The sequence below is a fragment of the Eulemur rufifrons genome, chromosome 24 (assembly GCF_041146395.1).
Source record: "Eulemur rufifrons isolate Redbay chromosome 24, OSU_ERuf_1, whole genome shotgun sequence".
Lineage (NCBI taxonomy): Eukaryota > Metazoa > Chordata > Mammalia > Primates > Lemuridae > Eulemur > Eulemur rufifrons.
Window position 1 is genome coordinate 32,979,989 of NC_091006.1, and position 12,819 is coordinate 32,992,807.

Sequence of the window (12,819 nt, forward strand, 5' to 3'; positions counted from 1 at the left end):
GGCTGTGATCAAAGCAGTTCATGCTGGGGAGGAAAAGGTGGCCAAGTACACCTCTGAGGTGTGTGCTGTGGGCTTTGGGTGACTGGGCCACAGGACGTTAGTTTATTAAACTTCTATTACATTTTTATTAAATTTATTAAAATTTTAATAACAGAATAATTTATGTTTATAGTAAAAAATTCAAAGTGTTGAGAAGGTAAAAAGAAAGCCCCTTCATGGCCTCCTCATCTTCCAGCAGTCCACTGTTAGTAATTTCCCCAAGTATTCTTCCAGGAATTCACATTAGGGTGTAGGCGTCGGATGCAGTGGCCTGGTCTGCGTTATTTCAGTAGTGCCAGGCACACAGCAGGCCTCGGTGTCTGCTGATCGAGGGAATGACATTTATAGTATTATCCTACACACACCTCGTAACTCTTTCTAACATGTTTTTACTTATCTCTGTGTCTCAGACCGATTTTCTTAGCAGTGCCTATAGGGCAGCCTTACTTTTTAAGATAGGTACATGGTATTCCATCATATGGAGTCCTAGGATTATTTAGCCAGTTCAAGTTATTTCTAGTATTTTTCTGGTACAAACCTTGCTGCAAGGACCATCTGAGACAGACTGCTGGTGGTCCTCTCAATATCTTTTTCATTTCCAGGAAAATGTTGACTGGCTGTAGGATGCTCAAGTCAAGACCACCTTTGCCAAGCTCCCTTGCAGCGAGGTGTGGCCGTGTGTCTAGATTAGGTCTTGGCTGGCAGAGGTAACGTGTGCAGCTTCCAGGAGCATCCTTGAGAGGAGAGGAGCAGTCCTGTCCCTTTTTTCCTGCTTCCCCCGGCAGAGGTTGTCCGAAGGCAGGAGCTAGAGTAGCCGTCCAGGCTCTGGAGATAGAGCTGACTCTTGCGAATGACAGCGCAGCGAGATGACAGGAGCCGTCATATCGGGCCTGCACTGCATCCTCCTGAACATGTTCATGAAAGAGAAAATTAAATTTCTGTCTTGCTTAAGCCACACTTTCACTATTTGGGTCTGTGTTGTTGTCTTCATCTCCTTTTCCACCTGTGTGAGTATATATGTAGGATAAAGTAGAATTGCAGGGTTGAAGGATGTGGTCCCTTAAACTTTTTCATGATGTTACCTAACTAATCTTTAAGCAGTTGTCATCATTTTCATCTCAGGAAACATTTCCCGTCATGTCTGTGTTCTTTTAGCATGAAAACACATTTACGTTTAACATATTTAATCCCTAAATCTGTTAAAGATGCACAAAGATTCGCGTTACCAATGAAAAAATGCTAGCATATGAAGCAAGAGTTTGGTTCCAGATGTCAGTAGCAGTGACATTCTGTATCCATGGAAACCAGTGCTCGGAAAGCGTGTCTGTACAAGGGAAGGGAGAATGGGGAAGTGGTGGAGGTAGCACTCGAGCCTCCCTGAGCAGTTCGTGGGGAGAGCACACGCGTGTGTGTCCACATCAGCACACGTGGAAGCTACCTGGGACTGCCGTGTGTCAGCCAGCGGGACGCAGTATTGGGCAGGTCAGACTCGGCTTTTGCTCCCATGAGGTGTCCAGTCTAGGGCCTTGGACAGATGTTCATAATTGTGTAAATAACACTTGGGATGGATAAGGGAGACATGCAGGATGCTGTGAGTGGGGAACAGGGCTTGGGAAGGGAGTATGTTAGTTTCTCATTACTGTCATAAAAAAATGACCACAAATTTAGTGGCTTAAAAAGAGGCAAATGTGTTATTTCACAGTTCTGAAGGTCACATGGTGTGGCCAGACTGCACACCCTTCGGAGGCTCCAGGGCAGAAACCGTTTCCCTGCCTTTTCCGGTTTCTGGAGGCTGCCTGTGCTCCCCGGCTCGTGGCCCCTTCCTCCGTCTTCAAGGTCGTCAGCGTGGCATCTGCAGTCTCCATCTCACCTCTGTTTCCATCGTCACGTCTCCTCGCTGGCTCTGACCCTCCTGCGTCCCGCTCCCGTGTGCGTGGAAGTGTAAACAGAGCAGCACGAGGAGCCCCCCACCCCCACCCCCACTCAGCTTCAGCACCCTTCCCCCGTCTGCCCCCTCCTCCCCACCTCCCCACCGGATTGTTTGAAATCATCTGAGAGATCATCCGATTCGTCCGTGAATGTTCAGAACAGACAGTTGTTTTAAACAGTGTAGCTCTGAACGGGGAGGTGACAAGGTGGTGGCACGGGGTGGGGGGGAAGTGTGTGTATTTTCCATGTGGGAGATGCGGATGCGTGTTTGAATTCTGATGGGAAGGATCCGGAGGAGGAGAGATTGGCCTTGGACGAGAGAGACGTCTCCATCACTAACGAGAGAGAGGCACGTAGGGAGTGGAGTCCCTGTCTGGTGGTTCAGAAAACTTCTTTTTCTGTCGAGTGGGACACCAGGGAGAGGGGTGAAGAGGATGGCAAGATGTCAGCAGCTTGGGGCCAGTTGGAAGTAGTCACTGTGGAGTGGAGAGTGAACGCACTAGGGGAACGTTGGCGTGTGGGGCGTGTTGAGGGCTCCTTGAATTCGGTGAATTCCAGGGATCTGGCCAGCTTGGTGGTTTGACTTTTCCCTCTAGCATCGCACGTTTGTCTGGGTGTGTGCTCAGAGAGGTGGATGTTTGGTTCATACTGGCCGGGCTTTTGCCAAAGGGCAGTGGGTATTTGGAAAAGCAGTTGAGACCCCAATCCGTAGACCCTCCGCTGAGTGGGAAGGTGGTGGCGGGCGTTCTGGTGAGGTGCAGGTGTGGAGGTGATGGCGGCTTCAAGAAGCCGGTGGGACACGGCCTGTGGGGTGTGGGGGCAACGTGAGGAAGGCGGCAGGCAGAGCGGAGCCGGGTGACCCGTGGCAGCTGCAGGCGAGGACGTCGGGTGGTGCCCAGCTCCAGGGTGTCTGTGGGAGCGGGCAGCTGAAGTGGAGTGGAATAAAAGACAGCTGGAAAATAGGACATTGAGCTGCTGTGAGGGCAAATGTGGGACAGCTCATCCCGGGGATGTCGAAGCCACCCAGGAGGAGGGCAGGAGCTGGGGTATAAAGGCAGGTCTTCCATGAAGGGGGCGGCCGAGACGAGGGGGGAGGAAGGCGTCTGGACAGTGCTGGGAGGCAGGGGCCTGGGAAAGGTGGGTGTTTTGACAAGAGGGTGACTGTGTAATGGGCTGGAAGCAGGAGCAAGGATCAGGGCCCAGCCAGCTTCTCCTCCTGACCCCTCCAGACCCAGAGGATGAGCAAGCGTGACCTGCAGGGTGGCGAGGAAGTGTTGGCCTGGGAAGAGCCACGTTTCACTGGAGACACAGCTCACCTTCTTCCTTCGCTGTGCTGTGCCGCCCCCGGTGCACTGCCCGGGTGGCCGCTGCCTCTGGTCCCCAGGGCATTGCTCATGGACACTGGCCCCTGGGTCTCTGTCCTTAGTATGAGTCCAATGGGAAATAGTGAGACAGTGAAAAGTAGACTCCACCTAGGAATTTCCAGATGGCAAAAATCATGGACTGACTTGAATATGTTGCTACCTTGTAAAGAGAGATTTAATGAGCTCTATCTCCATGTGCTATACTTTCATCTCCGACATTCCTCCTGGGCTCTAAGCCATATTTTCTACTTTAGCTTGAAAAATGGCCATAGGTGTATTTAATATGCGTTGTTTACATTGATTTATGACTGAGATACAACTTTATTGGAATTTTTTAGTGATTTTTGTCTATATCATAAAAGCCTGCAGTCATTTGATGTATTTCAAAAATCCAGCCTTGTATGGGGACTCACATTATCGGGGAGTCAGCCAGCTGCACCCCGCCCTCCCACACACACGACAGACAAGGTACTGAAACCATCCTGCACACAAACGATCACCAACCCCAGAGTCTCAGATGTCGGGAAAGGAATTTATTGCTTTGGTGGAACAGTGTAAAGGAACTGGAAAACAAGTGGGAGCAAAGGATGTTATGATAAGGCGATGCAACGTGCCAAGTTTTTATTATAGCTCTGTTTGCTTAGAGTTGGGTCATTTTGCACTTAACGTTTGCTTGGTGACAAGTGAACATTTTGACAAGTTCTCACCCTCCTGAGATGAGATGCTAATTATGAAAGTCAAGAATAAGTAGTAGCAGCAGATTTTTTTTTTTTAAATAAAATGTAAGTATCTTATTCTTTTTAAAACACCTGTCTCCTGAATCCTTTAGTTTCTGTGACCTGTGAGTGTTCCATGACAGCCGGAGAAGGTGTGACAGTAAACAGAGATGTCGCTAAAATGATGATAGAGCTTGATGCCACCTACTCCTTAAACTATTTGCCTTATTGGACTGAACTTTGGTCACTTTTTCTCATCGCAACAGACTCAGCCAGGCCTTGGGGAGTCACAATAATCAAATGCCAGTAACTGGCCATTAGTGGGGCTCGGTAAATGGTGTAGCCAATGGGATTGCCGTGCATGGCATTTGGTGAAGATCGTGGGCTCCCAGGTCTGACTCCTGGGTTCAGATCCCAACTCTACCACTTACTGTGGACCTTGGGCAGATTCTTCAACCCTTCTGAGTCTTAAGTTCCTCATCTGTTATATGGGGAAAATGATAGTACTTAGCTCACAGGATTGTTGTAAGAACAAATAGCACATAGTAAGAGTACCCAGTAGCTGTCGTTATGATCATGGTGGAGTCTCATGTGGCTTACCTATGTGATGCATTTGGGAACTGTTAGATTTTATATCTTATTTCTTCATTATTCACAATATTCTTTGGGCATTTTGCCTTTCCAAGAAGGCTTTCCCCAACCACTTTATGCACAGCTGCAGTTATCCACCCTCTGCCACCTGCAAGCCTGTCCTATACCCCTGCTCCCTGTCCTCTCCTGCCCTATTTCCTACCTTTTCTCCATTGCACTGTCGTTTTCTAATGCACTGTCCAACATGATTTTATTTCAGGCCGTCTTCATCTACTAAAATGTGAACTCTGCAAGAGCAGGCGTCCGTGCCTGTTCTGTTATCTGGGCCTAGACCTAGGGAATAGTGTGTGGCTTAGTGGGTATGCGGCAAATCTTTATCAGAGTGAAGAAATTGACTTCGAAAGTGGTAATGTGATTCTTTACGCCACCAAGTAGTACAAAAGCTGCTGTAGCTGTCTGAAATGGCAATGTTTTATTCAGAAGTTTCCTTTGCTTGTTTGCCTCTCTTAGGCCTCCTTTCCTAACAGAAGATAATTGAAGGCAAGTAGAACAGGTTTGGGCTGATAACTACATTGGCTGAGGAGAGCAATAGGGCTGACAGTATTAACTGGTCTTCTGGTTTACTTCTGACACCTCTTCTATCAGCATGAACATCACCAAACACCTTGTCGACCAGGGGGGATGCTTGTTTCAGCAGTGGACTCTCTTAAGTATCGTTTTACTTTCTTGTTTCTCTTACATTTGACTGAACTTCTGCTGTTTTTCTCTTTTAGGGCACCAATGCCTCTGCTCTGGAAAAAGACATTGGTCCAGAGCAGTTTCCGATCAATGAACACTACTTTGGATTGGTCAATGTAAGTATTTAAAATGTATTGTCAAATGTTTTAGAGCAGGAAGCAGTCCCCAGGCTTTTTGGCACCAGGGACAGGTTTCACGGAAGATAGTTTCTCCAGGGATGGTGGAGGGGGCGGCGTGGTAGGCGGAACTTAGGCTGTGATGCGGGCGATGGGGAGTGGCTGTAAATGCTGATGAAGCTGTGCTGGCTTCCTGCTGTGCAGCCTGGTGCCCAAGTTTCATGGAAGACAGTTTTTCCACTGGCGGGGCCTTGGGGGGCGGGGGTGCTGCTTGCAGGGAGGGGGAGGCGGAGCTCAGGTGGTGACGGTGCAGCCAGGTTCCTAACAGGCCACTGACTGGCAGGGGGTGGGGGAGTTGGAGACCGCAGTTTTAGAATATTTGAAGCAACTCTACTACCAATTTTTAAATAATTGGCCATGCTGTTCAGTTAGTAGAAGTGGCAAATGTTGAGGAGGGGGCAATTTAATCTATTTTTGAAAGTGTGAGCTGTCCCAGAAAAAAGGATTTAACACACTGCCACACTAGAGACAAAAATGTTTTCCCTGGGGCCACGGTGCTTTGTTAAAGAAAATGATCCTAATTTGTTATTTTTTATTGTTTTCTGTGTGTGAGTGATATGCAACGCAATCCACGTTTTTAGAATTAAATCGTCAGTTGTGACAATAAGAACATCAGCAAGTAAGATTTTCAGGAACCAACTGCAGGGTTTTGCCTCACCTGGCCCTGGGCTCAAAAACAGCCTGAGTTAAATATAACTCACAGGTAGTCAGTGTGTTAATTACTGCAGTTTGGGGCCACATTCACATTTTTCTCTCCTTTGCTTTAAGGAATTTCCTTTGCACACGTAACTTTAACGTGATTTTATTAGGCTTTTCAGCCAGATCTTCTTTTACATGTTCTCCCTTTGTCATCTGCTGAACTCTCCAGGCAGTCTTTGCTGAGTGTGCGTCAGTACTCCTGGAGCCTGAGGAGTTCCCAGCTCATCACCAGTAACTGTTTAACGTGTAACTTTGTGGTGGTACCTAAAGCAGGACAGGCTGTGTGGGAAAAACGGGGACCAGTTTATCTCAGAATTGCTTGGCCTCCTGGTGCTGGAGCTCATACATGTATTGCCAGCACTTTGGGAGGCTGCAGTAGGAGGATCACTTGAGCCCAGGAGTTCAAGACCATCCTGAGAAACATAGCGAGACCCCATCTTTACAAAAATAATTTTAAAAAAATTAGTGGGGCGTGGCGGCACACATCTGTAGTCCCAGCTACTTGGGAGGCTGAGGCAGGAGGATCATATGAGCCCAGGAATTTGAGGTTGCTGTGAGCTATGATGACACCACGCTAGCTCAAGTGACAGAGTAAGAACCTATCTCAAAAAAAATTTTTTTTAAAAAGCATTACTTGGCCTCATTTTACTTGTTCTAGGCAACAGCGCCCTTGTGTGAGGCTAGACTTAGCAGGCTCTACTTCCTTGATAACTTGGTGATAACCAAGTAGGAAGGCAGTGTACCCACCCTCATGGGCTTGCTTCCTTATCTGATCTTTTCCCCTGGAGTGTATTAACTCATAAACACCTCGTTTTCTGGACAATTGATCTGAGCATAGTCTGCCAGTGTCTAGGTGTGATAAGTAGTAATTTCCACTGGGGAAGCTAGAAATAGTCTCTGCAAGCAAATGCTGCCTGTGATATAATGGAAAGAACGTTGGCTTCAGTGTAATACAGATGTAGGTTTGAATTCTGTCTATGCTGCTCACTGGCTGTGTGATCTTGGGCAAGCTACTTGCCCTCTCTGAGTCTCCATTTCCCCATCTGTGAAATGGGGATCATAATGGTTTCTTACCCTTGGAGTTATAATGAAGGATAAATGAGAGCCCCTGTTTAAGACCCTGACATGAGGCTGAGGCACACTGTGGACACTTGGTAAATGTTAGTTGCTTTTCTTTCCTGGGAGTTGTCTGCTGGGTCAGGGCCAAGCATTACTGGAGGGAGCCTGGGTAGAGGTGAGATACCGAGCAGAAGAGAAAGAGTAGAAGGAAGAAAGCTAAAAGTTCTGGAATATAGGGCATCTTGGTGGTGCAATACTGACCCAATTTTTAATACAATTTCTTCAGCCATTATGCTCAGGCCTCTGCTCAGCCCCGTGAAGATAGTCGTTCAGTGGGAATTCTGTGCAGGTTGTGGAGAAAGAAAGCGTTAAGGCCGTTTCCTAGTTTGTGGAAGAATTGCTAGATCTGTATTTATTAATAGCTTCGTTTGCGTTCCCTTAGATTGGTGATTTATCGAAGTTCCAGCTTCTCTGTAAAAAAGAGGTTTGTCTCCTGTTACATAATGGTGTCAAAGTAGATTAAAATATAAAAATAGGAAGGCTTCTGTCTTAGCATGTGTAGAAATGTCATGTCGAGCATGGTGAGCATCTGTTTTGCTCTTGGGTAAACGACACACAAGCCAGCCACCAGTTTTTTTTGAGAAGGTGTGCATGTTCTCTGTTTTAATCTAGCATAGCATTTTGTAATCTGTTATTTCCTTAGCCTCTTTTCCTTTTCATTTTGCTGTGTATGAGAAATCCTAAAGTGGTAGTCTCTGCTGTGTTCTCCCACAGAGCTGGTCTTCCAGCTGAAAACCAGTGACATCTTTTCCCTCTGTTGTCATAATCTCAGTGTCCACGCTTGGTGAGGGGTGTCAGATGTTATTGGGTGGGCCCCAGTCCGACTGCAGGAGACGAGGAATTGGGGTGGTATTGGACTAGGACAGTTGTCACCTTGGCAGAAGTAAGATCCAGGGCAATTTGGAAGTTGAGAGGGTGGGAAGCTGGGAGGGGGCCATGAGGGGGCCCCTTCTTGCCTCTGTTGCCCTGGGGCAGGTGAGGAACCGTGGCCTGAGCCCGTGGGCAGCGTCGCTTGGAAGCTCGAAAGGGAAAAACGGAAACCAGCCCCCGATCAGTTCAGGCTGTTTCAGCCGAGCCAGTGGTTCCTAGTTGCCGGATCTCTCTTTGACCTGGATTTTTATTTTCCCTGTCACGGGAGTTTTGATGTGTTGCAAATGTGGCATCTTTTTTTAGCCAGCTGCTTTCCTGGGTCTTCATGTTATGTCGCTATTTCTTCTCTCTTTTTATAAGCACCAGAAGGTCTCATTAGACTCTTTATTGAGGCAGAGTGTTTATTGTCCTTTTAGAGACTTCTATGGGCTAGAGAAGCACGAGAATCACAACATTTTTATTCGTTTCCCTGTTGATCAGATTGTCCCTGGTCTCTCATTAACCAGTTTCCTAATGCAAGCTGGACTCCCGATGCGGGGAAATCTGGGCCAGGTCGTAGAGGGTGGCCCTTCTCCCCTCTGCACCTGTTCCAGAGGTGGCTCGTCCCCGGAAGGTGACGTGAGCCGTCCCTGTTGTCCTTTGGCAGTTTGGAAACACTTGCTACTGCAACTCCGTGCTCCAGGCGTTGTACTTCTGCCGGCCGTTCCGGGAGAATGTGCTGGCATACAAGGCCCAGCAGAAAAAGAAGGAAAACCTGCTGACGTGCCTGGCGGACCTCTTCCACAGCATCGCCACGCAGAAGAAGAAGGTCGGCGTCATCCCGCCAAAGAAGTTCATTTCAAGGCTGAGGAAAGAGAACGGTGAGTGGTGCGCACCGTGACCTGTCTCAGGCTCTGCTCTGAAATAAGGAAAACTGATGGGTTCTGTGTATCCTCAAAATGAAGAGCTGGTTTTTCTTTCTTTTTTTTTTTTTTTTTGAAAAGGGATATAAGTGTGGTCAACTACTCAAGTATCATTTTTAAAAACACATTATTTCTCCCCTACCCAGTACACATACAACAGAACTGGATTATGTTAATAAATATGCTTTACAGTGCAGATCTGGCATCCCATTTTAGAACGATCTTTTTATTTGCTGCATTCTGGATAGGATCATTGTAAGAGAAAAAACTGGTCCAAGGCAGACTTCTGAGTGAGACAGTCATTGGAGTACATAGGTTGGTGCAATAATTGGACAGAATAGTCCTGTTTTATAAACTTGTCATAAGTGATTAAAGTAAGTGCGTATTATCTAATCAGCACCTCTGCTGTTTTAAAAATAATACCACTGATTTTTATTTACCTAAGATAATTGAAGGATATCAAATTGATAGCTTTGTATGATTAAAAAAAGTCCTAATTTTTCTGGCTTCTCTGTCTTCTTCTGGGGGCGTGGCGGTAGAAACAAAGGTGTGTGTTGCAGAAGTTTTGTGTTGTTAATTTTTATGACCATAAAAATATTTGATTTCGGCAACTAGTGTTTATCCTAGATCCACCGGTACTCCTGCAGGCTTGCACAGTTAATCAGATGTTTGTTTTATAAAGTCTTGTTTAATTTGATTGCTGTCTTTTGAAGCTGTTATAGTTGAACATAGCAGAATAAAAATAATTTGAGTAGCGAAGGAAGCAGAGCACCCTCGGTCTAGTTGTGGACGTGATTGATGATGAAGTCTCACAGCTGCATCCTTCTCTCGATTGTTGGTCCTTACGGCAGGGAACAGCCATCGGCTTCTGGAATCATTCGTATTTGGTGTCAGAACAGTATCCGATAGACACACGCTCACACATATTCCCCACCTCCCTTATGTGTTTCCTTTAAGCTGCTTGCAGGCTGGTCCAGGGTTTAATATGGTCTTTGAGAAGAGACCCCAGTTGCTCTAGATAAATTACCAATGAATAATTGATCATGGGTGGTTACATCACATTAAAAATTGACATTTTATCAGGGAGTTTATTAGGTAATTTCTGTCCTTTTGTAGAACAAATACAGATTTTGGTAGCTTTTTATAACCATGATGACTTTAGGGAGATGGGGAAATTTAGTTCTTGGTGGGTGGCACAGAATGGAAATGAACAAAAATTCTTTTGGAACTTACTTATTGAAGCCACACAGTAGAAATGAATATTTTTGAATTCCATACCTGTCCATCCATTCAGTATAAAAACTGAGGCGTGGCACGTAAAGCTAAGCATGTTCATTTGCTTTTCGAGAACCGGAGACTGAAGTGACACCCTCCTCCTTTCCAGATCTCTTTGATAACTACATGCAGCAGGATGCTCATGAATTTTTAAATTATTTGCTCAACACTATTGCGGACATCCTGCAGGAAGAGAAGAAACAGGAAAAACAAAACGGAAAATTAAAAAATGGCAACATGAACGAACCTGCGGAGAATAATAAACCAGAACTCACCTGGGTTCATGAGATTTTTCAGGGAACGCTCACCAATGAGACTCGATGCTTGAACTGTGAAACCGTGAGTATTGGGGGGCTCTCGTGTAACTTGCGTGTGCACATTTATACGGACTGTGTTGCATGTGCGTGTAGTGTGGTATTGTAGCACTTAGCAGTTGCCTTCTGTATATGTGGACAGTCGTCTTTATGCGTATGAAACTCAAGGGCAAACTTTTGCAAGCTCGTATCCATCCAGGATGTCTCAGTGGGCTAAAGCAGAGTAATGAAGGAAAATCTCCTTAAATGCTGAGTTGCTTTGCACTGTGATCAAACTTCAAGCTTCACAAATAAAACTATTGAATTAGACCCTGACAAGTTATCTTGAAAAGATTTTGGTCATGAGGAGGTCATGTGTGGCTTAGAACAGACCATCACGCCAACGTAGAGGGAGTCAGCTGTAGTATGTTGAACTTGAAGTCAGAAGACAGGTTTGACTCGTATTTTTATACTACAACAGTTAGCTGGGTATTTGGGACGAGTCACAGTGCTATTTGAGGCTTTGGTGAGCTTGTGTATTCGCATGGTTCTGGCATAGGGTAGGTGATTAATGTTAATTGAATTTGAAGACATTCTCCAGAGCATGGTTCAGGACGTCCTATTTGCTTGTTATATTTAAACTCTATGGGTGGCCTCATATTTTGCTGGTTAAGAGCCCAGCTCTGGAGCCAGCCTGCCTGAGTTTGTAAGCGGCTCTTCCATTCAGTAACTGGGACCCGGTGCAAAGTACTCACCTTCTCTGTCCTCACTCTCCTCCTCTGTAAAATGAGGATGATGAGAGTGTCCATCTCATAGGGATGCTGGGAGGATTAAATGAATTAACACTTGTAAAACACTTAGAACCGTGGTTGGCACATAGCAAATATGCAATGCATGTCAGCTATTACTGTTATTTATTATAACTACTAACAACATAGAAAGCCTATAGGTTCATTAGGGGTCTCAGTTTCTTGACATTTTATGAAAAATTGTGCATTTTTCTGGAAAGGGTCGCTTTCATCAGAGTCTACAAAAGGCCTGTGTGTTCGTCATAACACAGTATGATAATGAGTGGCTCACACAACAGAAACTTACTTCTCACAGTTCTGGAGGCTGGGCGTGTGAGCAGGGTGTGAGCAGGGTGTGGTTTTGGGTGAGGCCTTCTCTTTTGCAGATGGGCACCCTCTTGCTGTGTCCTCGGTGGAATTGGAGGACGCAAACTCTCATGTCTGTTTTTATGAGGGCACTGATCCCATCACGAGGCTCCAGCCTCCAAATACCGTCACATTGGGGATCAGGGTTTCAGCCTGTGGATTTGGGGAGGACACAGACATTCGGTCCCTTGCAAGCTCTGACCCAGAAATGGTTAAGAAATGTGGATTCACACGTCAACATCTATGTAACGGGGGAGGCTTTTTGGTTTTTGGCAATTTTCCTTCTATCTTTTTAAACAATTTTTGAATCAACATTCTGATTTGCTCATTACGGAAACGATTAGAAAACATAGCTGAGCAAAAAAAGGCTAAAAATTACCAGTAATCTTCTCACCCAGAGATGATGAATTTGTAACACTTTCTAAAAATTGTGATCACGTTAGCCCAGAGAGAACCCACTTGAACATTTTAAAACCTATCCTGACATTTTCTGCATATACTTAACCTATCTAGAGACCCTCCTTCCCTCCCTTTCTCCCTCTGTTCTTTTATGCTTTATATTCCAGTAAAATTCAAATGCATACAAAAGTAGGGAGGATAGTATGGTAAATCCCATGTGTGTATTTTCCGGGGATCAGTGATTATTAACAATTTGGCTCATCTTGTTCTCTCCCACGCCCCCTCCACCCTCATCAGATGGATTTATTATTAAGCCCGTCCCGGATAACAAATCGTGTCATTTGTAATCTCTTCATTACATTGTTATTTCTCTCTAAAAGGTATAAGAAGTCGTTTTTTAAAAAAAATAATAATAATAAGTATGATACCATTATCACACCTAAAAACAATTCCTTTAAATCGTTATCCACTCAGGGTTCAAATTTCTCTGATTAGGTCATATTTTTTTTTTTTAGCAGTAGGTTAATTCAAATCAGGATCCAAACATGGTCCACA

The 12,819-nt window shown here is 45.5% G+C and overlaps 1 protein-coding gene across 2 annotated transcripts in view; it reads left to right on the forward strand.

Moving 5' to 3' along the window:
* The window catches only part of USP46 (ubiquitin specific peptidase 46), a 48,722-nt gene that overhangs the window by 17,120 nt on the left and 18,783 nt on the right, over window positions 1-12,819 (forward strand). For both annotated transcript variants that reach the window (XM_069458577.1, XM_069458578.1), the window contains exons 2-4: window positions 5,413-5,493; window positions 8,888-9,101; window positions 10,528-10,757. In XM_069458577.1, coding sequence (XP_069314678.1) covers window positions 5,413-5,493; window positions 8,888-9,101; window positions 10,528-10,757 — 525 coding nt within the window. The remainder of the gene's footprint in view (window positions 1-5,412; window positions 5,494-8,887; window positions 9,102-10,527; window positions 10,758-12,819) is intronic.